The sequence below is a fragment of the Urtica dioica genome, chromosome 8 (genome assembly GCF_054948205.1).
Source record: "Urtica dioica subsp. dioica isolate 48M chromosome 8, U.dioica_male_clone48M_v1_H2, whole genome shotgun sequence".
Lineage (NCBI taxonomy): Eukaryota > Viridiplantae > Streptophyta > Magnoliopsida > Rosales > Urticaceae > Urtica > Urtica dioica.
In genome coordinates, this window is record NC_142763.1 from 14,356,279 (window position 1) to 14,379,816 (window position 23,538).

General features: G+C 41.0%; 2 protein-coding genes and 1 long non-coding RNA gene across 5 annotated transcripts; all 3 read right to left on the reverse strand.

The window, feature by feature from the left end:
* Positions 1–3,119: 3,119 nt before the first annotated feature.
* LOC149388401 (uncharacterized) lies at positions 3,120–5,470 on the reverse strand. Its single transcript, XM_089622418.1, has 4 exons — positions 4,439–5,470; positions 3,889–4,336; positions 3,712–3,763; positions 3,120–3,351 (listed from the first exon to the last, which is right to left on the reverse strand). Exons 1-4 carry the CDS (start codon positions 5,348–5,350, stop codon positions 3,120–3,122), a joined length of 1,644 nt encoding a protein of 547 aa, XP_089478544.1. The 5' UTR covers positions 5,351–5,470.
* Positions 5,471–9,846: 4,376 nt separating this feature from the next.
* LOC149388402 (uncharacterized) lies at positions 9,847–12,421 on the reverse strand. The gene is made up of 2 exons (XR_016300918.1): positions 11,730–12,421; positions 9,847–10,322 (listed from the first exon to the last, which is right to left on the reverse strand). It is a non-coding gene; the product is annotated as an uncharacterized LOC149388402 (long non-coding RNA).
* A 5,143-nt stretch (positions 12,422–17,564) lies between these two features.
* Positions 17,565–22,947, reverse strand: LOC149388403 (lysine-specific demethylase JMJ31-like). 3 transcript variants are annotated; one of them, XM_089623618.1, is made up of 11 exons: positions 22,878–22,947; positions 22,704–22,787; positions 22,481–22,576; positions 22,276–22,344; positions 22,043–22,169; positions 21,402–21,474; positions 21,133–21,249; positions 19,394–19,513; positions 19,264–19,282; positions 18,251–18,323; positions 17,565–18,177 (listed from the first exon to the last, which is right to left on the reverse strand). In XM_089623618.1, exons 2-11 carry the CDS (start codon positions 22,755–22,757, stop codon positions 17,828–17,830), a joined length of 1,098 nt encoding a protein of 365 aa, XP_089479744.1. In that variant the 5' UTR covers positions 22,758–22,787; positions 22,878–22,947; the 3' UTR covers positions 17,565–17,827. The 3 variants fall into 3 exon arrangements, 2 of the variants coding, with proteins under 2 accessions (XP_089479744.1, XP_089479743.1); XM_089623617.1 differs by having other exon boundaries at positions 22,481–22,627; XR_016300728.1 differs by lacking the exon at positions 19,264–19,282 and having other exon boundaries at positions 18,040–18,177; positions 19,376–19,513; positions 22,481–22,627.
* Between the last annotated feature and the right edge of the window lie 591 nt (positions 22,948–23,538).

A 23,538-nucleotide genomic window follows, 5' to 3' on the forward strand; every position in this document is an offset into this window, starting at 1 on the left:
CGCGCGAGGCAGCTCGGGACAGCAGCTTGACGAGGCTGAGCACGGGACAACGCATCAGTTCAGTCAAAGGGAAAATAAGAGAGAGAGAGAGAGAGAGAGAGAGGCAGTGAGAGATAGCTTACCGAGATTGCAGTGACACCGAGGCTGAGCACGCGTCGAGGCAGCGGGGCTGTCGGGGCAGAGACGCCGAGGCTGTCGAGGTCGGAGAGAGTGAGTCGGAGAGTGAGAGGTGAGGCAGAGAGAGAGCCGGGGAGTGAGAGGTCGGAGAGAGTGAGATTGAGGCAGAGAGAGAGCCGGAGAGAGTGAGGCAGAGAGAGAGCCGGAGAGAGAGTGAGGCAGAGAGAGAGCCGGAGAGTGGGAGTGAGCCGGAGAGTGAGAGGTCGGAGAGAGTGAGCTCGTGGCTGCGGGCGGCGAGTCTGGTGTGGAGAGTCAGAGCGTGGCGTTCGAGACTTGTCCGGCCACCTTTTCACGAAGCGTGGCTGGTGGCGCGCGCGGCTTGGTGGAGGAGCTGCTGGCCGAGCGCAAGCAAGAAGGAGAAGAGACGTGGTGGCAGCGCGCGCGGCTTGGCGGAGGAGCTGCTGGCCGCCGATCGAAGCTCGGCTTGACGGAGGAGCTGCTGCCGGCGGAGCGTGGCTGGTGTCGCAGATGAGGCAGAGAGAGAGAGACGCGGCGGAGGTGGTGGAAAGGGCGGAGCGCGGCGGAGGTCAGAGAGAGAGAGAGGGTTTTTTTTTTTGAAGTGCAAGGCGTTTTTTTTTTTAACAGAGAGGGGTTTGAGCGGCTGGAGAAGAAAGGATCGCGACCTGGGTTTTTAAACAAAACCCTAATAATCAGGTGCGACAGAATCGCACCTGATTATTCTTCAGGTGCGACTAGTCGCACCTGATTATAATAATAATAATAAAAAAAAAAAATTCGCCACGTCAGATTAATGAAATAAAAGAGGGGGAGATGAGGCCCGCTCAAAAAATTAAAACTATCTGATGCGACATAGTCGCACCTGAAAGTTTCAACATATTTTCAGGTGCGACTAGTCGCATCGGATTGTCAAAATCAAAAGACAATTTGAGCGAATTTTTTCGGCTTCTGATTGACTATCAGATGCGACTAGTCGCACCTGAAAGTTATTTAGATGCGACTAGTCGCATCTGATAGTCTTGCGCATCAGAAAATCAATTTTGTAGTAGTGATATGATTAGTTTTGGCTTTTTTTTTAAACAATCAATTTTAACATTTTAAGTGGGTAAGTCCGTCCAAATTTTCATATAATATATTTATCAATGGTATTAATAAAATTTGTTTGCCCATAGGCTTGAACAGTTTTAAAAAAAAATGGAAAAGACAAAGAGGTTGTAGTAATACATTATCTCAGTCTGATATCATATGTGACTTTATCATCATAACTAATACTAACTTTAGCTTGCCTTAAGTTCAAATATCGGTGTCTAACATTATCATATGCGAGTTTATTATACATGCGACAAAATAGTAAGCAACCATAGTTTTGTCCTGTCTAATATGATACAATTCTTTCATGCACTAGGGAAAACTAGGGGTAAATAAATGTAAAATATAGATATACATTATGCATAAAATTAAAAAGGGATATGCCACAATGCTCTGGCTATTTTACTATATATTTCTTTATTGACCATAAAAAAAAAAAAAAAAAAAAATTTATTCGTTTTGAGAATATTGTTAAGAAAAACAAACTTATTTCCATTTAATATATAGGATAAATTACACTCATGCCCCCTGAACTCGGAGGTCATTAACAACTCACCCCCTGAACTCGAAATTTCCACAAAAAATACTCTGATCTTTCAATTTTTTTGAATTGCGCCCCTTCCGTCTATTATTTGCCGTTACCATCCATGATAAACCCACGTTTTCGGCACGTGACCCATCAGCGAGGTCAAATTATGATAATACCCTTGAGTAACCCAATTATATATAGAAATCCCTAACCCTAAAATCAAAATCCCGAACTTGGTTCTGATGTGAGCTTTGCAAACTCAAATCGATGGCGTCTTCGTCGAAATGTGGAGGTATCGGCTTCGATGAAGGAGAGTCTGTCGATAAACGTCGGATTCCTCGCTGCTACTGTCGTGTATTGTGCGTCGAGCGAACGTCCTGGACGTGTGACAACCCAGGGAGGAGGTTTTATGGATGTTCAAGGTTTGAGGTACGTTGTTCTTTGTTTGTATTCGCCGCTGCTATTCCTCGCTGTTTGTTTGTATAAAGAGCAAATAATGTTGGAGGTTATTTACAGAAGAACAGGGACAGGGGTTGTGGTATGTTAGAGTGGATTGATCCACAAATGTGTAAAAGGTCTTTGCAAATTATACCTGGATTATTGAAGAAAATTAACAAGCTAGAAGCACGGGAAACAGAAGATGTGTCGGAGACGAACATGAATTATGAAGTTGACATTGAGCTGAAGCAGCTGAGGGAAAAAATAGGGGATGAATCGCGCAAATTGAAGATGTATATGATGGTATTATGTATTGGTGTAGGTTTTATTTTGATGTTCAAATAAATCATGTTTGTACTTAAGATTTTGTATGCAATTTGGACGAGTTTTATGTATGTAATATGTGATCTGGACAAGTTTTTATGAGCACTGGACTTGGTTTGTTGTGGTGTTAGTTATCAGTATTTAAATTGGACAAAATGAATGGCATAAACTGACTGTAGTTGTTGGACAAAAGTAATTTAAATAGAAACATTAAAATGGACATCAAAATGAAGATCAAGAATGCAATCAAAACATTGAAATGGACAAAAGACCAACCTGGTCAGTTTTAGATTACGAAATGGACAAAATATGTTCAGTTTACAACCACAGTTTTGCTACCACATACATTTTTTCCTACCAATTACACCAAAAATAGTACCACATACATTTTTGGCTACTAATTTCATGCAAAAGAGTTCCACATATTTCACATCAACCACAGTTATACACAAACACATAAGCTAAAATAAATTTCTCGGCCGCAGTACATTCTTTCTTGTTGGAACCTTGTTGAGTCTCGGACTGCGCTGTAATTTCAAACATTACAAATGGTCAGATAAAGTAATGATGGTTGATACCGACTTAAAAAGTTAGCAACTAACCCTCAGCTGTGGTTGTGGATTGACTTGGCGCGGTCCACGTTGAGACGGTCCCTGTTGAGGGCCAGGTTGTTGAGATTGACCTTGTTGAGTTGGTCCACGTTGAGCTGGACCTTGTTGAGCTGGAGGTTGTTGTGATGGACCCTGTTGAGCTGCAGGCTGTTGAGCTGGAGCACGTTGAGTTGGAGCGCCTCTAGCTGCCTGTTGTGCATCTCTAGCCGCTCGATGTTCAGTTCTCTGCACGATAATGGATTAGATAGCAAGATATCACGACTTTAAATTTAGCACATTAAGCTTACCAATGCATCTTGTTGCCTTCTAAAACATGTTTTTAGGTTGTGTCCATGTTTTCCACATCCAGAACATCGTACTGTGACGTATTTTCGAGTCATTCTGGTTCCACCACGTGGAACTACCTCATCATGCTCCACCCTCCTCAACTTTTTAGGTCTCCCTGGCTCGGCTCTATTTGGTGGCATTCTAATCGGTTCTAGCCCTGTTTTTGGCCATTGCTCGATAGGGTTCAGCGGACTGATCATGTATTTGTATGTAGTCATGTAAGCGGCCTTCTTGTAGCAATCATCCACATACATTTACGGTTGCTGATGTTTTTGCCAAATACATGCAATGGCATGAGCACAAGGAATCCCTGAAAAGTCATACAAAATTAGACATGCCATACTTAATTATCTGAGTAATGAGTGAATTGAGTACCTGACAAGTCCCAACGATTGCATGAACATGTTCTTCTATTTAAATCAACCGAGTACATACTCCCATACATGTTCTGGACTTGGAATAGCAATTCCCCACACCAATGAGCAATGTTCTCTCCAGACAGTTCCTTATTCTTTTCAAGGATCTTATAAATGCGCGGACCAATTTCTCCTGGCCATTTTTCTACAGCCACTCGCTGTTTGCTAAACCTCTGCAGTAGGTACATTCTAATTCTCTCTAGCATGGATAGAATTGGTCTTTGCCTCGCTAGTAACACTGACCTAGTACCATTAAAGGACTCACACAAGTTGTTCAGTAAGATGTCACACTTGACAGTTGTTCTGAAGTTGCTCCTAGCCCAGTGTACTGGATTCTTTTCGCACAACCAATTGTAAGCCTCTTCATCCTCTGCCTTGATCATATCCATTTCTTGAAGGAATTTGTGTTGAGAATACGCCTTTGCTGCTGACATTACCTTTTGTTTCAAAAATTGTCCCTTGAAAACCTGCTCAGGAGTAGTAGTGTGGAGTATTAGTTTGGTATATTAGTGTGAGAAATAAGTAACATGTTTTCATACATAGTGTGGTATATTAGTGTAAGATATTACCTTCGTGAAATTGGATTGCAAGTGCCTTGCACAATGTCGGTGTTCTGCGCCTACAGAACCGGCTTCCCACAGTCCATTCAGGGCTTCCTTTAACCCTTTCTGTTTGTCAGTGATAAATGTCCAGTGATGTCCATTGTGTATTCGCACATCGTCTTTCAAATAGTTTAAAAACCACGCCCACGAGGATTTGCATTCTGACTCCACCACCGCAAAAGCGACTGGAAACATGCTGTTATTGGCATCGATGCCAATGGCTGTCAACAGTTGACCTGTGTGATGTCCTTTGATGTGACATCCATCAAGCCCGAGCACAGGTCTACAACCCTCGTTGAAGCCAGATTTAGAGCCGGAATAACAAATGTATAGCCTTTTAAATATAGGCCTACCTTGTTCGTCGGCCTCAGTCAGGAATTCGACAGTTGATCCTGGATTAGATCGCTTGATCTCTGCACCATAGTCCCACAAAGACGCATACTGTTCTTTGTACGTGCCTTCAATCACTTTGGTCGCAAAATTTTTTGCTCGATAAGCCTTCATCTTTGAACATTGTAATACAAAGTCCTTTTGTACTTTCTGCATGAAGTTGGTGGCTGACCAATTGTCATTGTCTTTGAAAGTATCCATGTACTTGTTAGACAACCATCGTGAAGTGGCGAACCTATTCTTGTTTGTTCTGGCGCAAGTGTGCTCAGGCACATAGGTCTTTATTGCAAATGTGGTCGTCTTACCTAGTTCTGATGCATAGCAAAGCCATTTACAATTCGCATCTTTGCAAACTGCTCGCACTCTATTCGGGTCGTTGACCTTGAAGCGAACTTCCTTCCCTGATCTGATAGAGTATTCTCGGATGGCATCTTTGAATACACTTCCACTAGGGAATACTAGGCCCAATTTGAGCTGAGGACAACCCATGTCTGTGTCTTGTCTGAACTCTTGAAACTTTGGCAGAACCTTCTTCGAAACCGAACCACCCTTGTCTTCATCTTCGCTAGACGACTCATGGTGTAAGTTGATGTTCTCTTCGTCGTTGTAGTCACTATCTGCAGCCGACACTGGTTCATCATCACTGTAAGGTTTTTTACCTTTGCCCTTTAAACAACGCTCTACAGTTGCCCCGTCCACGGCCACCTCATCTTCACTCTTCTCAAATCCATTATCTTCCTCAACAACTTCAGCGTCCTCATCATCATCTGCTTCTGTTTCACCATCTTCTTGAATTTCTGGCTGGCTGAAGGGCTGTTGACTGTCATCAACTTGGCTGAAGGGCTGTTGATTGTCATCTACTTGGCTGAATGGCTGTTGACTCTCATCCACTTGGCTGAATGGCTGTTGACTCTCATCCACCTGGCTGAATGGCTGTTGACTCTCATCCACTTGACTGAATGGCTGTTGACTCTCATCCACTTGTCTGAATGGCTGTTGACTCTCATCCACTTGACTGAATGGCTGTTGACTCTCATCCACTTGGCTTTGTGGGTCTTGACCCTCATCGTGTTGACTGACTGGCTCTTCAATATCAGCAGGATGACTTTGTGGCTGTTGACTCCCATCCACCTGGCTTTGTGATTGTTGACTCTCATCCAGGTTAAGTTCAGTCTCTTCAAATTCAGCTTGACATTCTTGAAATACAAGTTCAGGATCTTCAACTACAGTCTCACCCACTTCAACATCTGGAACGTCAACTGCTGGACTTGAGTCTTCTACCAGAAGAAGAGTATGCCCTTCTTCAACCCGGTGATCACAATACAGAGGCAGTAGAAATGTCCTCTCAAGCAGCATTCCTACAACACTTAACAACGTACTATCTGAGTCAAGAAATATAAACTCAGTAGCGTCAGCAGGTACCATGTAATACAGCCCTCCAACAAAGTATCCCAAGTCTTTCTTCAAAATCGCGTCCAACTCCAGTAACGACAACCGGTCAATGTCCATGTGGTCCACATAGTCCACTTTAGAGTCCACATAAGCCAGTCGGTCATTCACCAATTCCATCCTACCCCCATGGTGAACTTCGTACGTAAATTTTCCTGACCCAGTGACTGCAGCAATACAAACAAGCAAAGACGTGCAAAAAAAAAACAATTACTCCACCATACAAACATTACTGGTCCCTACACTTGTATTTAAAGTCTGAAATCAAAATATCGAAACCCCCAAAACCAGACAACGACAACAAAAGTGGTCCCTTTGTCACTTTCATAAAGACTAACCCACCAACACCCGATATTTCATAAAAAACAAAGCATAACAAATACCAGCAGTGGTCCCAACATTTCACTTTCATAAATACTAACCCACCAACACCCGACATCCTGGATTTATTTATATTTAATCTTGAAATAAAGATGCTCACCGTACGGTGGTAAGCGCACCGATGCGTTACTTTGGGAATCGCATTTCTGCTTCTTCGTCGCCGGAGATTTACGAGCGGTCTTCTTCGTCGGAGACGATTTCTGCTTCTTCTTCGCCGGAGATTGATTTCGCGGGGGTTTCCAACCAGTTTTCACCATTTCGAAATAAAACCCTATTTTTCTCGAAACTCATTCAACCCGCTTCTTTTCTACCCAAAAAATTTAAATGAAATTAATCATTTAAATTATCTTTAATTAATATCATGAGAGAATACCAAATATACCCCCCGCTGATGGGTCACGTGCCGAAAACGTGGGTTTATCATGGATGGTAACGGCAAATAATAGACGGAAGGGGCGCAATTCAAAAAAATTGAAAGATCAGAGTAGTTTTTGTGGAAATTTCGAGTTCAGGGAGTGAGTTGTTAATGACCTCCGAGTTCAGGGGGCATGAGTGTAATTTATCCTAATATATATGGACATGAGCGCGCGAAGCAGCAACTATTGAGCAATAAAAGGCAACATAACATGATTTCACGAGCAACACTTTTCTTTTCTCTCAATATTTTTTTTAAATATATTGGTTTTCATTGTAAAACCACATGGTTCATAATTAAAGATATTTGAGTTTACCAAGAAATTCTTTTTCCTTATCATTTCACTTTCTTTTGTGCGTACTATAAATTTTTGCATGAAATTCAAAGAAACTCTAAGCCTTTTGTAAAGATATGGAACATAGAGGCTGTAAAAAAATTTAAAACAAAAACCCTATTGTAAGCGTGAGTAGAAAGGTAAACTAAGTTGATGATTATTTGCAATGTGTTTCTGTGCTTGGTGTTATTGTGGTCCGGAAATCAGATAGCTACCCCTAGTAATTAACTTATTAAAGAAACACAAAAGAATAAAGGAATGTGATGAAAAGAAAAGAAGAGAAGAGAAAAAAAACAAAAACAAAATGAAAGAATGAAAATAAAAGGTTGTAAATGTCAACGGTTAGGGAAAAGACGCTTAATCGGAGTTTGAATTTTTTTTCTTTTTCTTTTTTCATTTTAGATAAACATAAGAATGCCCTAAACATAATAATGGTTCTCAAGTCTTTTTATTCACTCGATTACATGACGCCCTTTATCAATTTCTGTGCACATTCCTCACAAACATCTATCATATCATATACAAGGTTCGCAATCCCGCGGGTTCCGACCGGGTTCCGGTCGGGATCCCCTGAACCGGAGGGGACCGGGACGGGTCTTGCATAAACCGGTCCCGTGAACCAAACCCGGTCGAATCCCGGTCGAACCCGCCGGATCCCTCCCGGCCGAAGCCATTTTTGTCCAGATCCCGGGGAACCCGAGGTATCATCCGAATTTTTCATTTTTTATGATTTTTTTTTTCAATTTGTACTTATGAATTGATGATTATTGCGATGATATTGTTGAATTTTAATTAATTTCGAGATTAGTTGTGATAATTAGTGTGTTTTATCGTACGTGTTGTAATAATTTTATACTCTACTTATGGTATTTTATGTTTAAGAACTCAGTTTATGTTTGGTATGAACCTTTGTTTGAAGTATGAACTATGAAGTTATGAACTATGAAAACTATTTTTATTATTGTAAAATATTTGTCTGAATCCCCCTCGGGTTCCTACATTTTTTGCCGGGTTCCTACCGGTAAACGGGTTCCTACCGGTATCGGTTTCCTTTTTTTTTCCTGAATCCCCCTCGGTTTCCTCTTCGGTAAACGGTATCCCCCTAAAATTGGGGCCCCGGTACGGTAACGGTAACGGTAAGGCGATCCTTGATCATATACAGATTCGACCACCGTGAGAAAGGTTTTATGAATTAAAAAAAAAAAACACACACACACACACACAACATTGGATGTGCTATATCTAGGTGTACTAAGTTCAGCTAAACAATTCTTTAAAAGGGTCTCCTCAAAATTAGCTTAGTTCATAAAATTTGGGTGCTTTGTTCTTTATAGGTGTTCAAAAATTTGTGAAAAACTACATGAAGCGTAAAAGAAGGAATATTAGTTCAATTCAAACCATGCATCTTTCTTTGGCAAAGTTAATGGTATAGCCAAAATTCTTTTCCCCACAAGGCCACCAAAGAGCTTGGTATATCCACTTAGAGGAAGTGAGAGGAGAGAAAATGGCATTGGGATTAACGAAAGTATAGGGCTCTTTGGGTTTGGGTGGTTTGTAGTATATCCTTGGCTTTTTAGAAAGTTTACGTTACGTTAGTTGCAGGGTTGATGTACAATACATGCCATTTTGCCTACGGTAAAAAAAAGGCACACTCTTTTTTATTTTATTTTATTTTATCCTCTTCTTATACTTCTTCTTTTGTGGCGCAACAAGACAAACCAAAAGCTTCTCTTCTATTCTCATGTTCCTCTTAATTACCTTTTTTTTCAACAACTTACTTGAGCCAGAAAAGCCCATCAGGTGGGGACTAATTTGAAAAAAAAAATTCAGGGGGGGCTTGATTGTAAAAAATTTATAAAAATTGGGTCAAAAGTATAAATTTTCAAGGAAAAAAAATGTAATTTTTTTTTAAATGGGAAAAAAGTGCAAAAAAAAAAATTTGAAAGGGGGCTTAAGCCCTTGCTGGGCCTATACTGACTCCGTCACTGCACATGTCATCTTCCTCCAGAGAATCTTTTGCCTCCACAAAACTTCTTTTAGCCTCTTTTTCTTCTATTCCAGTCCCTAATAATTAACCCCTTCTATTCCTATGCTTTTTTTTCCCCACATTTTTCCTCTTCTCTTGCTAATTCTCACTTCAAGGCAATCCACCCTTTTTTCTCATTTCTATTATGCCTATAAATTCGAGCAAAAAATAAAATAAAATAAAATTACCCTCATTAATTTATTTACAAAATGAAAACTCTTTAACAATTTATTATGCTGTTTAATAGAGAATAAAATACACAAAACTCTACATGTAGCAGAGAATAAAATGAGATGTCCACCTATGTTTTCCAACCTACAAGAAATGAGTGTATTGATTATTTTCTCAATTATTTGATAACAAACCGTTCCTCTAGCATCTAAGAGGTCCAAGCTCTAAATTATATTAAAAAATAATAAAAAAGAGCACGGAAATTATCAGGATGTGGAAATGAGTGACGACATCGCTTTCAGTGAAAAAAAATGAATTACTCGTACGTGACGAGTTTCAGTAACAAAATGGAAAGGAATCTCGAAAACTGAACAGGACAATGAATAGAATCATTATAGCCTAGGTAGCCATGTACACAATCCGAAGCACAGAGCACTATAATCCTAGTCAAAGCAGGTGATGATTTAAATTCTACAAAATATATACATGCAAGAACATATGCTATGATAAAATGGTTTGAAAGAAGGTAATAGGCTCTGCAGTGAATATGCATCGATTTGCTTTCAGGATTCAGGAGGGACCAAATTCACTAAAGTATTGTTCCAGAACAGATATCTCATCTCTTCGTTCTTATGGACCCACCAAAATTCACTCCTAGATGCTTGTCCAACACGCTACTGAATGCCTGAAAAAACATAAATTATAATAAGGCTTCACATTTTCAATAATAGTCTACATTACATAGCTCACTACACAACGATTCCTTCACAACATTCAGGTCTTTAAACAGATCTTCACTTGGAATAATTAACTCTTTTTTTCTTTTAGATATAAGATTCTAATTTACACTGACCACCACTCTATTTCTTTTTATGTCATACTTGCCAATCTCATGAGAAAGTTGGAATGTAATATACAAGTTTCTGGGTATATGCTGAGATTCAAACAAAGCATTACACCTAAAGTAATTACTGAATTGTTCTCATTAATCTCACCATGCCTATCTTTTACCATTCTCCTTGATCAATAAAACAATTCATCATTAATTAGCTCGAATCTATGTCTGACTTACATAGTTTTATCTTGTTTCTATCTAAAACATCTGGAGAGCTAAAGCTATAAAGTAAATATGCTAAAGATTGCAAAGATGCCCACTTTGACGATAATGATTCTGAGAATATGCAAGGAATGAAAAGAAAAGATATTCACTGATATAAAAGCAAGTTTTTGAAATGAGATAGTCCAAGGATTGGATCAGAAAAATGCAACAAAGAGAGATTATATAGAACGAAATTAAGACAATAGACAACATCCTAAAGATGACTAATTACTTGCACAAAGTTTTGAGCATTGCACAGACACGAGATTAGCTGAACCTTTCTTAAGGAATTGCAATTCCAAAACAAATAAATATTTTCAGCTACTTTTTTTTTTTACATTTGGCCTCAGTAGGAAAAAAATTAAAAAAGATCAGGCTTCATAACAAGTAGATCAAAACATCTTTAATGTTTTGTCATTCAAATGGGGAGTGTCTAAATAGAAGTTACAAACAGGTATAACAGATCCTTTTGAGGTAACCAGGAAAAAAAAAAAAAAAAAAAAAAAAAAAAAAAGGTGTTAAATACTTTTTTCTTTCATATAATTGATAAACTGCAATGCCGAAGCAAATAGCACTCATTTATAGGAAAATTTTATTATTGGTGGCACAAATAAAACAGCAATTAGCTGGAAAGTACAGCTGCCTAAACTTGGACTGATGGATAATAGAAATAAAGAGAAAGTCTGAAATCTATAATGAGGTATAATGAGCTTCTAGAATTTTTCTTTGCTAATAATGAGTCCTCTGAGTCATGCTGTTTTATTTCATACAAGAACACTCGTAACTCTTTCAAGTTCCTAATGAACTCATTCTCTTATGTTTCATACAAGAGCTAGTTTGATTATTACTTAGTATAACTTGAAAGAGTAGATTAAGTCAAAATGATAAAGCTGTTTAAGAATAGAAATAATTCACATACAAGAGCTAGTTCAATTATAAGTAGTTAGTAGAACTTGAAAGAGTAGATTTAAGTCAAAATGAAATCTTCCTTACCCGGTTATTTAGAACTTGAAAGAGTAGATTTAGAGGGTCTTCCTTTTGACCAATGGAATCTTGTCAGATTGACCGAGATTGGAGCCAGGTTAGGGGGCTTAGTCGAGATTGCAAGGGAAACACTCGATTTGTCTTGTCTTCATTTTGCCAAAATTAAGTGTAGAGGTAGCGCCTCTGGTCTCGTTGAACCGGAATTCACTGTAGGAAATAACCTGCGCCTGAGTATCTTCAATTTGGGTGCTTTCTCCGGTCTGTCCCATGTGCTTCCGGAGGAGGTGTCGTCGGACTCGGCCCCTGGGCGTTCTCGTTGCGCCGCTCCAGCATCTGAGAAGGGGAAGCGTCCTGAGACCTCGGTCTCTGTCGATAATAATTTGCGAGTTGATGTTTTTCCTTTTTTTCCTCCTAGTCCCGAGGAGGGTGAGACGGCCGACGTAGAGGCAAATCAATGTGGCTCTGGAAGTAGAACCGCTTTGATTTCGCACGTTGGAAGAGACGTTGGAAAAGGAAAGGAATTTATCTCTCATGCTTACTGCGCGGGCCCATCTAATTCTCTTGGGAACAGCCTTTTCCCTCTTGTTGCTCAGGATACAAAGAGAATAATGCCACGTGTCAATGAAGCTGTCCTTGCTGTCCCCACGTGTTCGGTGGTTGAAGATAATGCTGGCTCAGCAGATGTTTTGGGGTTATTGGAAAAAGCGGCTGTTTCTCATGTGGGCCCCATTCTGGACAAAAGGCTTCCTGTGCAAGTCAACCTTTTTTTCCCTGGTGGGTCTGATTTGGGCCCAATCCGGAACAATCCCTCCTGGACTTTTGAATCCTCTAGGCCAACATTTGCATCTTATATCACAAATTGGCAATCCATGCAAAAATTTTAAAAAGTTTTAGAGGAAGATGAAGTGATTTTTAATGAGGTATTATAAAAATTCAGAAAATATTGAGTAATTAATAAAAAGATTAAATGATGAGAGGGAGTAATTTGAAATTTGGACATGTGACACGAATGTAAATACGTGACATAAATGCAATTTTGACAAATTTGTGATACAAATGCAAAAACCCGACGAATTTGTGACATTGACGCAAATTTCCCCCAAATCTGCTGAGGATGGAATTCTTCTATCCTCTGGTAAAGCCAGGCCTAGTAGGTGGCGTCCAAAGCAGAGGCAGTTTTTCGGTGTGGCATCAATAGCCAGATGGGATGATTTCCTTAGAGAGAAGAATATCACCCCGCGCACAAGAAAGTTTTTGACCGACTACGAAAGTGATTCGGAGCTGATGAGGGATCGGAAGCACGGCAAGTTTTTTACAAGAAGAAGAAGAGAGGATCAGGAGGCCTCTTCTCCTTTTTTTCCAAGATTTGGGCTTGGCGTCCGAGTTAGGAGGAGTTGAGTTTGTGACGGAAGAAGAGAGGGGGTTGGTCGAAGATGATGGGGTGTCGGACTTGGAGGACGGTTCCTCCGAAGAGTCTTTCGTGTCTTCCCATGAGGAGGGCGAGGTCGTTCTTGACGATTGCCTCGACGGCTTAGCCCTTACTTTCATAATCGAACCGGCTCTTGAGCTTGCGGCCTGCAAGGATCCGATTGAAGCATCTCCACCGCTCGCGGTCCAGTTTCCTGGGTCTCCGATAGCTTCGCCTCCTCGCGCTCTCTTGGATCAAGTGGCTGAGGGTTCAAGCAAATCCCTTAGAGTTAAGGGTCTTCGCCGGGAGCTTCGGAACCTCGAGTTTGGGATGTCCTTTGGTAAAAAGGAGGCTGGGTCTTTGAGTAAGAATCAATGATGATTCTTTCTTGGAACGTTAGGGGATCGGGTGATCCCGAGAAAAGGAGAGGTATTAAGGCCTTGGTTTGCAGTGTTAATCCGGATATAGTAGTCTTTCAGGAAGTGAGGAGGTCAAACGTGGATAGAAGTTTCGTGGGTAGCGTGTGGAGTTCTAGATTTAAAGAATGGATTTTCTTACCCTCTTCCGGCTCTTCCGGCGGTGTTCTGGTGGTGTGGGACTCAAGGACAATCAGCGTTCGGAATAATTTTGTGGGCTCCTTTTCGGTGTCAGTGGAGGTGGTGTCGGCTGTTTCTTCTTGGTGGTTCTCGGGGGTTTACGGCCCTTGTCACTCGGGTGAGCGAGGGGAGTTTTGGGACGAGCTCGCTGGCCTAGGCGAAATTTGTGGTCCAGATTGGTGTATTGGCGGTGACTTCAACGTTGTCCGCTACGCGCATGAACGTTCTTCCCCGGTTCGAGCCAGGAGATCGATGAGTCAGTTCAACGAGCTCATTTCGGATTTCGGGCTTTCTGACCCGCCCCTCTCCAACGGAAGATTCACGTGGTCAGCCTTCAGAGGGGTCTCTTTATGTTCTCGGTTGGATCGATTCTTGTTCACGGAAGGTTGGAAGCAGCGTTTTCCCTTTTGTACTCATGAAATACGGTTTAGAGGGGTTTCCGATCACTTTCCGATCACAATCAACACATGTCCGGTAAAGTGGGGCCCGAGCCCTTTTAGACTCGACAATTCGTGGCTTGATAATAAGGTTTTCAGGGACCTAGTTTCAGTTTGGTGGGGTCAAGAAGAGCAGGAAGGTTGGGAGGGTTTTTGCTTCATGAAAAAACTCAAAGGTTTGAAGGAAAAAATCAAAGGCTGGGCTAGTGAGGAAAGAGTTAAAGTGGCTGGCTTGAAAGTTAGTATTCAGAGGGATATTCAGCGTTTGGATAGAGCAGAGGAAGGTTCAAACTGGTCTCTTGAGCTTCGGAATGAAAGGGTAGAGCTGAAAGCCAAGCTTGCGGGGATTCTGGCGGAGGAGGAACGAGCGCTCAGACTTAAAGGTCGAGTTGCGTGGGCCAAAGATGGGGATGGCAATACGAAATTGTTTCACTCTATTATGTCAGCCAGAAAAGCCAAAAACGCCATTCGCAGCCTCGAAAAAGAGGATGGTTCTTTAATTGATGAGGAGAATCTTATTGTCGAGGAGATCAATGGATATTACACGAGGCTTTTTTCGGCTTGCCCGGTTCGTACGGTTGATTGGGAAGGGGTGGATTGGCAGGCTATCTCGTCGTCTTGTGCTTTGGAGCTGTCTAGACCGTTTGAGGAGGAGGAAATTAAAGCAGGTGTTTTCGGGTGCGCAAGAGATAAGTCCCCAGGTCCCGATGGCTTCTCTCTCGCTTTTTACCAGGTTTTTTGGGAGACCCTCAAGGATGATCTCTTGAGAGTTTTTTCCGAATTTTGGTATACCGGAGTCATCAACAACATAACCAACGAAACTCACCTTTGTTTAATCCCGAAGAAACTTAACTCTTGCAGAGTGAGGGATTTCCGTCCGATAAGCCTTGTCTCGAGTTTGTATAAGATTATTGCAAAAGTTTTGGCTGAAAGAATTAAGCTAGTCATGGAAGATACGATTAGCGAGTTTCAAGGAGCTTTTGTGAAGGGACGGCAAATCACCGACTTGATTCTCATTGCGAACGAAACGGTGGAAGAAGTTAGGCGGTCCGGTAAGAAAGGAGCTGTTCTTAAGTTGGATTTCGAAAAGGCTTACGATAAAGTGAACTGGGACTTTCTCGAGTTTGTTCTAGAGAAAAAAGGGTTCGACTCTCGGTGGAGGAAGTGGATCAGGGGCTGCGCTACGTCCGTCTCTTTTTCCGTTATGATTAATGGTACGCCGCGCGATAGGTTCGGTGGGTCGAGAGGTATCCGTCAAGGTGATCCTTTATCCCCTTTTCTCTTCGTTCTGGTGGCGGACGCTATGTCGCGTAGTATCTCCCGCGGAGTGCGTAGAGGTTCTTTCAAGCCTCTCGTTATCGGGTCGCCAGGAGTAGCCATTTCTCATCTCCAATTTGCCGACGACACGCTGATTTTCGGCGAGCACGACTCGACAAACTGGGAAAACTTGCTGGGTATTGTTAAGGATTTCTGCGATGCATCCGGGCTTACGATAAATATCGAAAAGAGTAACATCGTGGGCATTAACTGCACGGACAGCGAGACAGCCGCCCTGGCTGGGGCTCTTGGATGCAAAGAAGATAGGTGGCCGATTTGCTACCTAGGGTTGCCTTTGGGAGACAGCCCTAGAAGAAAAGCTTTTTGGGATCCGGTGGTGTCTAAGGTGGCGAAGAGACTTGACGGTTGGAAGCGTGGATTTCTCTCAAAGGGGGGAAAGATGACGCTCATTCTTTCCGTTCTCTCTGCGTTGCCTTCTTTTTTCATGTCCATTTTCAAGATGCCGGAGGGGGTTGTTGCCGATATTGAAAAGGTTATGAAGCGGTTTTTATGGGAAGGCTACAACGACGGACGGTGCCGCGCTGCGGTGAGTTGGGATATCTGCTGTCTCCCGAAAAACAAAGGGGGGCTCGGTTTCAGCAATCTCGCGATTAAGAACAACGCTCTTCTTGCTAAGTGGCTGTGGCGATTCCCGATTGAAGAAGACGCGCTGTGGCACAAGGTTATTTCTGCAGTCTACGGTGTTTCTCCTAACGGATGGGAACCGGGGGGTCCTAAGGATCGTACTTTTCGTAGCCCTTGGCGCTCGGTCTCGACCGTCCGCGAGTTGTTCTACAGCCGATGCTCTTGGAAGGTCTTTGATGGGTCTATCGTGCGTTTCTGGGAAGATGTTTGGTGCGGTGATACACGCTTGAAAGATCGGTTCCCTCTTTTGGCGAGACTTTGCCCCTCACAGAACGTCCCCATAAATGGGTTCGCGTCTCCCTCTCTCTCTTCTCCTGGTCAGGTGGAATGGAATTTCGGTTTCCCTAGATTTTTGACGAATAGAGAATCCTGCGAAGCGGCTGGTTTGACAGGTCTTTTGGAAGATTTCAAGATTCGGGAAGGTCTCGAAGATAGACGTATGTGGCTGGGTGACGAAGACGTTTTTTTGTAAAATCTCTGGCTGAGGACCTATCTCCCGCTGCATCTCGGCCCCGCGTTCCTTACTACGACGCTGTGTGGAAAGCTGCTGCCCCAAATAAGGTACAGTTTTTTGCATGGCTGGTGGCTATCAAGAGAGTAAACACAGCAGATCGTATCCAAAGATTGAATCCTCATCAGTTCCTGTCGCCGAGTTTCTGTCCCCTTTGCCGAAGTGCGTCTGAAGATGTCGAGCACCTTTTTCTCAGGTGTGTGGTGGCTGCTGACTTGTGGCAGTGGTTCTTCTCGAAGCTGGGTATCGCTTTCCTTCCTACCTCTGTAGAGTCGCTGCTAAATTTATACGAGTCCCCAGGATTTAGTTTGAAAAGGGCAGAAGCCGCCAAGACTGGGATTTTGGCGGGTCTATGGGGAATTTGGAACACTCGGAACAAGGTTATCTTCAAGGATGAGAGCTGGCACTTCCATAGCTTAATTGACTCTTTGAATCATTGTATTGCTTTGTGGCTTTTTTCTTCCTGCTCTGAGTTTAAGTCTTTTTCTTTGACCGATTTGGCAAGGGATTGGCCCAGTGCTCTGTAATTTTCGTTCTTTTCGGGTTTATGTTTCCCAGTTTTAAACTCCTTGTATTGGTACTCGGCTATGCCGTTTTAAAGTATTAATAAAGTCCCGTTGTTTCTTTTAAAAAAAAATATTTAAAACTCAAGACAAAGGTTTCAACTCAACAATTTTAGCCGATAACCATTAAAAAAATACCAACTAGAATAATATAACTTATTGCACTAAATTCAGTATATTTTTATTTGAAAAAAGAGATGAAGTCTAATTAAAGAAAATTTAAGAGATACAACCAGAATAGAATTATCAAGTTGATTAAAAGACACAACCACCCTCTTCTAAAAGAAAAAATAAAAAAAACTAACAAAGAAAATTCTTTACGCTAGTACAACACCACAAAGCTACGAGACATGTTATATTATCTAAATATCAAATAGCCAGTAAAATTAGAAGGGGGAAAGAGAGGTGGAAAAAAACAAAAAAAAAACATTATAATGTTTTACTAGCTTAAGCTAAAACCAAATGAATACCTACTTCATAGCCAGGATAAGTTGTAGAATGTTACGGTCCTAGTTGATTCCTACATTGTCAAGTATGGAATTGGCATGTAGGAGTCCCACATAACTAAAATATGGGCACCCTCTCCTTAATAGCTAGCTTTTGGGGATGAGTTCTACCCAAAGGGTTGTATCAAAGACGTACAAGAAAATAAAAAGCATAAAAATTCACCGCCATTGCAAGAAAGATATCTTGAAGAGTGCATGGCTCCAGGCTCCACAAAATTATAGCGATCTCATCCTCTTGCGCACCAGGTAATCTACCCGATGCGGCTTTTGTGATTTCCACGTCAACCCTTCTGACAGAATCGGTTGTCGGTGCGGATTTCACGAGTTCACCACTGTCAGAAACATTTATCTGGCGATGAACTAAAGAAACGAGTGCATGAAGAACCTGGACGGCAACTGGTTCCAGTTCATGTAAAACGGTTCTCTGCTCCAGCCCTTTGCCTCTTAACTCCTTTTTCTCACATGTCTGCTGACCTGGTGTGAAATTAAAATTGACACTTTCAAAACGTCGTAGAGTTCAATCCACAATAACTGACTTCTCTCTTACCATCCGATTCTAGTGTAACCTTCATATTCTCGAATTTTGCGGAAGGCACAGTAGCATGACTCAGAATTTCATTCTGCCCAAATTGAAAGTACTTGTATGAGTAAAAGCTGGAGAACTTTTTCATACTTTTTTTTTGTTGCACTGGGAGAAACTCTGATAATAGGAATAAAAAACAAATTGATAGCTAAAATTAAATTAATGAAACTTGAGGATAAAACTCAAATAAAAATGTGGTGTCTTCCCAGAAATAGTTGCAAAACCTTAAAAGGGAATAGAACTTTAACATATTGTAGTTCCTTCTTTTGAACGACATGACACAAATACTACCAAGGACCACTATAAATTACAGTCCAAGAACATTTAGGCTATGCTTTTTCTAGGGAGACAATATTTTATTAGTTATATAAGGTTATACTTGAGAAATTACAGATTTTGGTCTCGAATAAAAAGAAAATAAAAATTGCTCAAAGTTTTTATTCTTGAAATGAAACCATACGAGTTTATCCACATCTATTTCCCCCACAGCTGATCTCATATTTTTTATTTCTTGAAAAACTCGCATTATTTCTTTCCAGTGAGCCATTTAGGCTATATTTGGAGCTAGATTTAACAGGGAAAGTTATAGGAAAATGCTAAAAACAAAAATACTGAGAGAAAAAAGAATATTTTCTAGCTTTTGAAGCTAAAGAGAAAATATTGTTAAAGGAGAGAGAGGTGCCTGAGTGATGGAGTGGTACATACTCAAGATTTAAATCACTATCTATCGACACTAGTAAAAGAAATTGACACACCATTTCCCTTAATGTTCTGATTACTTAGGTCCGAAGAAATGGAAAGATAGGGAGGAAGAAAAATTTAGTAGAGATTGGTCTTAAAATCCTAGTTGAGCATAGCCTTAACAATTTTTTTCTCATATGGAAATGATGTATCAGCAACATATACCAAGCAATTTAATAATTCAGACTGAAACTCTAAGCAGACAGAATGATATGCCTATTGGATAGAGTAGATACCATTTCCTTATCTGCAAGTCTTTCATTTGAATTCGAATGCAGTCCAGATCCAGCAAAAAAACAATATACTGAAGTTAGATTTTGAACCACAACCGCTAAATAAAACACTTACGAAATCAACTGAGAGAACCTTCTTAATAATCTTCGCAGATAATATGCATCCATATGTTCAGACATCCCTGACATTATGCTGGACGGCCACCAAAAATTCACCGCGATGGTTATATCATCACTATCAACCTGGTGGAACCTACAGTAAAATAAATGTAGCGTATAGCTGAGAGTGTATCCATTTTTCCATACATACCACATGTGGAAGTTTTTTTTTTTTTTTTAAACATACGATTCTCATATCTTCCAAAAATTAAAATCCATGTGTCAACAGTATTCCTAAAATAATATACAACCACCATAGTTTCCTATGGGACGGGTACGAAGACGCTAAGGGGGTTCACTCGGTTTCTTGGGATGTTTGCTGTCTCCCGAAAAACAAGGGAGGTTTAGGAATTGGCAAAATCGAAGACAAGAACACTAGCTTCCTCGCAAAGTGGCTTTGGAGGTTCCCGAAGGAGCCCGAATCTTTATGGCACCGTACTATAAAGGCTATCCACGGCCTCAGGGACAATGGTTTCGACCCAGGGATCGCCTCCTCCTCTACGCTCCGAAGCCCTTGGAAATCTGTTTTCTCAGCTAGTGACTCCTTCTATTCCCGCGTTAGCTGGAAAGTTCACGATGGATCTTTGGTTCGTTTCTGGAAAGATCCCTGGCTTACCGACTCTACCCTCGAAGCGGAATTCCCCGGTTTGGCTAGGATCTGCCCTGCCCTTTCAGAAAAAGTTGGTTCCTTCGCCATTCCGGACCCCTCGGAAATCGGGAAGGTATCTTGGGACCTTAAGCTTTCAAGATATCTTTCGTCGAGGGAAGTAGACGAAGTCTCTAACCTTCTTTCTAAGCTCGAAAACGTCAAGATTTGGAACGGCATGGTGGACCGGTGAGTGTGGCTTGGCGACTCCGAAGATTTCTTGGTCAAATCCATGTCTTCTAGCATTTCCATCTCTTCGGGCCGCCCCGAGTGGCCTTTCGCTGATCTGGTTTGGAAAGCAAATGTCCCATCGAAAGTTCAAGTTTTCGGATGGCTTCTCGTCTCCAACAAGCTCAGTACAGAGGACGTCTTACAGCGCCGCAGCCCTCAGATGGCCTGTTTTCCCTCACGTTGTTCCCTTTGCTGTCGTGATGTTGAAAACCGCGCCCATTTGTTTAGAGACTGCAGTTTCTCTTCGGGAGTTTGGCATAAGATCTGCTCTTCCCTCTCAGTGGTCCTCCCTCCTCGAGTCGGAACTTCTTTCGAGGACTTTTTTCTTTGGTTCGGATCGGCGGGTAAAGACAAAAGAGCGCGGTCCGGGTTCAAGACCATTTTCCTCGCTGTCTGCTGGGCCATCTGGAAGCTTCGCAACAAACGTATTTTCGAAGAAGAGCCTGTTTGCTTTGATAGTTTTTGGGACCACTTGTTCCGGTCTATAGGTTTTTGGTTGGGGACTCTCGACCCCGATTTCAGTTATTTTAGCCTCGCCGATCTTTCCAGAGATTGGCCCAGCGTTTCCTAGCTTGTATTTTGCTTCTTCATAGTAGAAGCTTTCTTTTTTACTCTTTTTAATATAATTTTCGAGTTTCTTTTAAAAAAAAAAATTATACAACCACCATAGTCCTTTCATAAAGCTGATAGATAGACAGGTAGAAACATTTTTTGACAATAATAAAAGAATGAGTAGAACCTGTGTTATAGTACCTTGAAAGAGGATATAGAACAGAAAGTAGCAAAGTTTCTCGTAAAACCATGATTCTATAGATAGTCACGGAACTGAATCTTACCATCCTTCTGGAATAAAAAGTGCATCCCCTGCATGGAGAATAACCTTCTGAGAGTTCTCCATTAAATATTTTGCGCGTGGATACACTGAAAAGTCTGGCTTTTCTAGAGAAATCAAACTGCCATAAAAAGAAAAAGACACAAAGATAAAATCAACTCGTTAAACAGCAAATAGATCCAGTGGCTACACTCCCAAGTAACAGTAGATATATTAACAGCTTTCCTGAAAACAAGAAATCAGGATCAAGAGAAAAAGCATTCTTCAGGGTACCTATGATTCGATGCCTCCCCATAGATAGGCATCAAATATAGCATGGGACTAGCAGAAGGAGGCCATAAAACCACTGCAGCAAGTTTTCAGATGATAAGAAAAAATAAACATCTATAGCAATTAAGCATTTTAGTCATTAGATTTAGATTAAAATCTTCTCTAAAAATAAGCTACATAACTGGTCATCGCCAAAACCTGAACTATAAGGATAAAACATAAAACTTCCAATGCTCGTTAGCCACCCAACAGCTCACACCTAGATCAGATTATAACGTTAAAAACTACTGAGACTAAAGAATCGTAAAACTACAGTTCTATGGCTAAGTAAATTCAGTTGAATTTTGAATACTTGTAGGCGAAGCAACAGTTTTACTTTCATTTTTATTTTTGCAAAGAATCTGACTCTAATGTAGTTTGAAAAGTATAATATTATAATGATAATTCAAATGGGCACGCCCTGTCTGTTTATTTAACGAGCAGATGTATTGCAAGTCTAGATTCATGCTGGTCTAGAAGATTAACCATAAGTCAGTCTAGATTTTAGAGATATCTAACAGCATTTATTGAAGTTGAGACCACATTTTCGGAAATCGCAAACGAGACAGTAACAAAACCTACCAAATATTAAACAAGACTCTCACCTTGTTTACACCCGGAAACTAAGCATAGAAGGTTATGATGCGGATCATAGTGAGTACTAGACCGAGCTCGAGCACTGCTCATCCATAGGTTGACCGAAGCTAAATGCTTTTCTTCCAAAAACAAAGGCTAAAAAAGCCAATAACTCGAAGTTAGACTCATTCAGCTTGAACAAATTATGTTTCAGGGAAGAGATATAGAGTGAAAACACAGTTGGTCCAAGACATTCACAGACCTTCTCAATATCCTCTTTCAGTGCTTCCAACTGAACTTTATCCTCATTTTCAAAATGCATAATCGGTACCTACACTTACAAATACCCCTTGTCAACAATTTCTGAAATCGAGCAGCGAAAAAACGTCCCACAAACTGAGCACTACTAACTACGATCCAATCATTATTGAAAAGTGCTTTAATTAAAAATTACTCGAAACTGAAACCTGTGCTAAATAGATTTGTCCAGAAGGATCATCACGAGGCTCTGCTATCCCACCCCTCTCCGATTCACAACCGCTGGTTGTTCCGACATCAGATTTCTGCATTCTTTGCATGCACAAGCCAATGAAATCGGAAAATGGTAAAGCGACCTACAAAAATCCACGGCTTCAGTGAATTCAAAGGCTTGCTTTTCAATGTCACCACACGAAAGAACATTAGGCCTACCCTCTCATGGCTTCTGAGATCGCCGTAGAAGGAAGGTGCAGATTTCGATAGCATGGCCTCCACAACACACGATCCAACCCGCTCCTGTGTTTCAAAATCATCAACCACAATCAAACAAACATAAAAACCAGTTTCTTACAACCAAAGACGAAGCGTGCTCGAAGAGAGACTGACCTTTAAATAGTCGAGACCGCCATTGGATGGGTTCCACTTCGAGAAAGCTTTCCAATCTTTGACGCATGATTTAAAAACCTTTGGTGATTCATTGTAAGAGAAAAACGGATTTTAGTAGCAACACAAAGTAGTGATCGAAACTGATTATAATACAAAATTGATAGGATGGCTTCGGAAGAATCGGGAATTTGCTGCGGGAACGTTTGTGGATTCGATTGTAGAGTTGAAGTGTGTGGGAGATGGAAGCTCGTCGTATGTCCGAATCCGCAGAGGCGATTCCGACATGGCTGGGAGACTGAACTCGCTGGGTTTGTAGTTTGTTAGTTTTGGGTTTAGACCATACACAATCCATCTATATTTTTCATCCCTATTTTACTATATTTATTGTTTTTATAAATTGCAAATTTGACCAACACCATTAATTTTGTTCATATTAGTCCAAATACATAGATATTATTAATAATCTATCCGAAAATTAAAAAAAATCATTGATTGCACAAATATGATAATATATTAATTAAAAATAGAATACATAAATTAAAATATTACATCTCATAATACAAAAAAAAAAAAAAAAAACACACACCACAACATAAGTAAATGCATTACATTAATAAAAATAAATAAAACACACCACAAGCTATTATAAACTTAAGAATTT

What these genes read in the sequence shown, in the direction of transcription:
- LOC149388403 (XM_089623617.1), bottom strand. Translation starts at nt 22,757, where the DNA reads ATGCTATCGAAATCTGCACCTTCCTTCTACGGCGATCTCAGAAGCCAT. An exon ending in GACAAATCTATTTAGCACAG is followed by an intron (nt 22,345 to 22,480) that starts GTTTCAGTTTCG and finishes TTGTAAGTGTAG; the next exon opens with GTACCGATTATGCATTTTGA. An exon ending in GGTTACACTAGAATCGGATG is followed by an intron (nt 18,178 to 18,250) that starts GTAAGAGAGAAG and finishes ATTTCACACCAG; the next exon opens with GTCAGCAGACATGTGAGAAA.
- LOC149388401 (XM_089622418.1), bottom strand. Translation starts at nt 5,350, where the DNA reads ATGGGTTGTCCTCAGCTCAAATTGGGCCTAGTATTCCCTAGTGGAAGT. An exon ending in AGTCCAGAACATGTATGGGA is followed by an intron (nt 3,764 to 3,888) that starts GTATGTACTCGG and finishes ATGACTTTTCAG; the next exon opens with GGATTCCTTGTGCTCATGCC. An exon ending in TGGCAAAAACATCAGCAACC is followed by an intron (nt 3,352 to 3,711) that starts GTAAATGTATGT and finishes ATTATCGTGCAG; the next exon opens with AGAACTGAACATCGAGCGGC.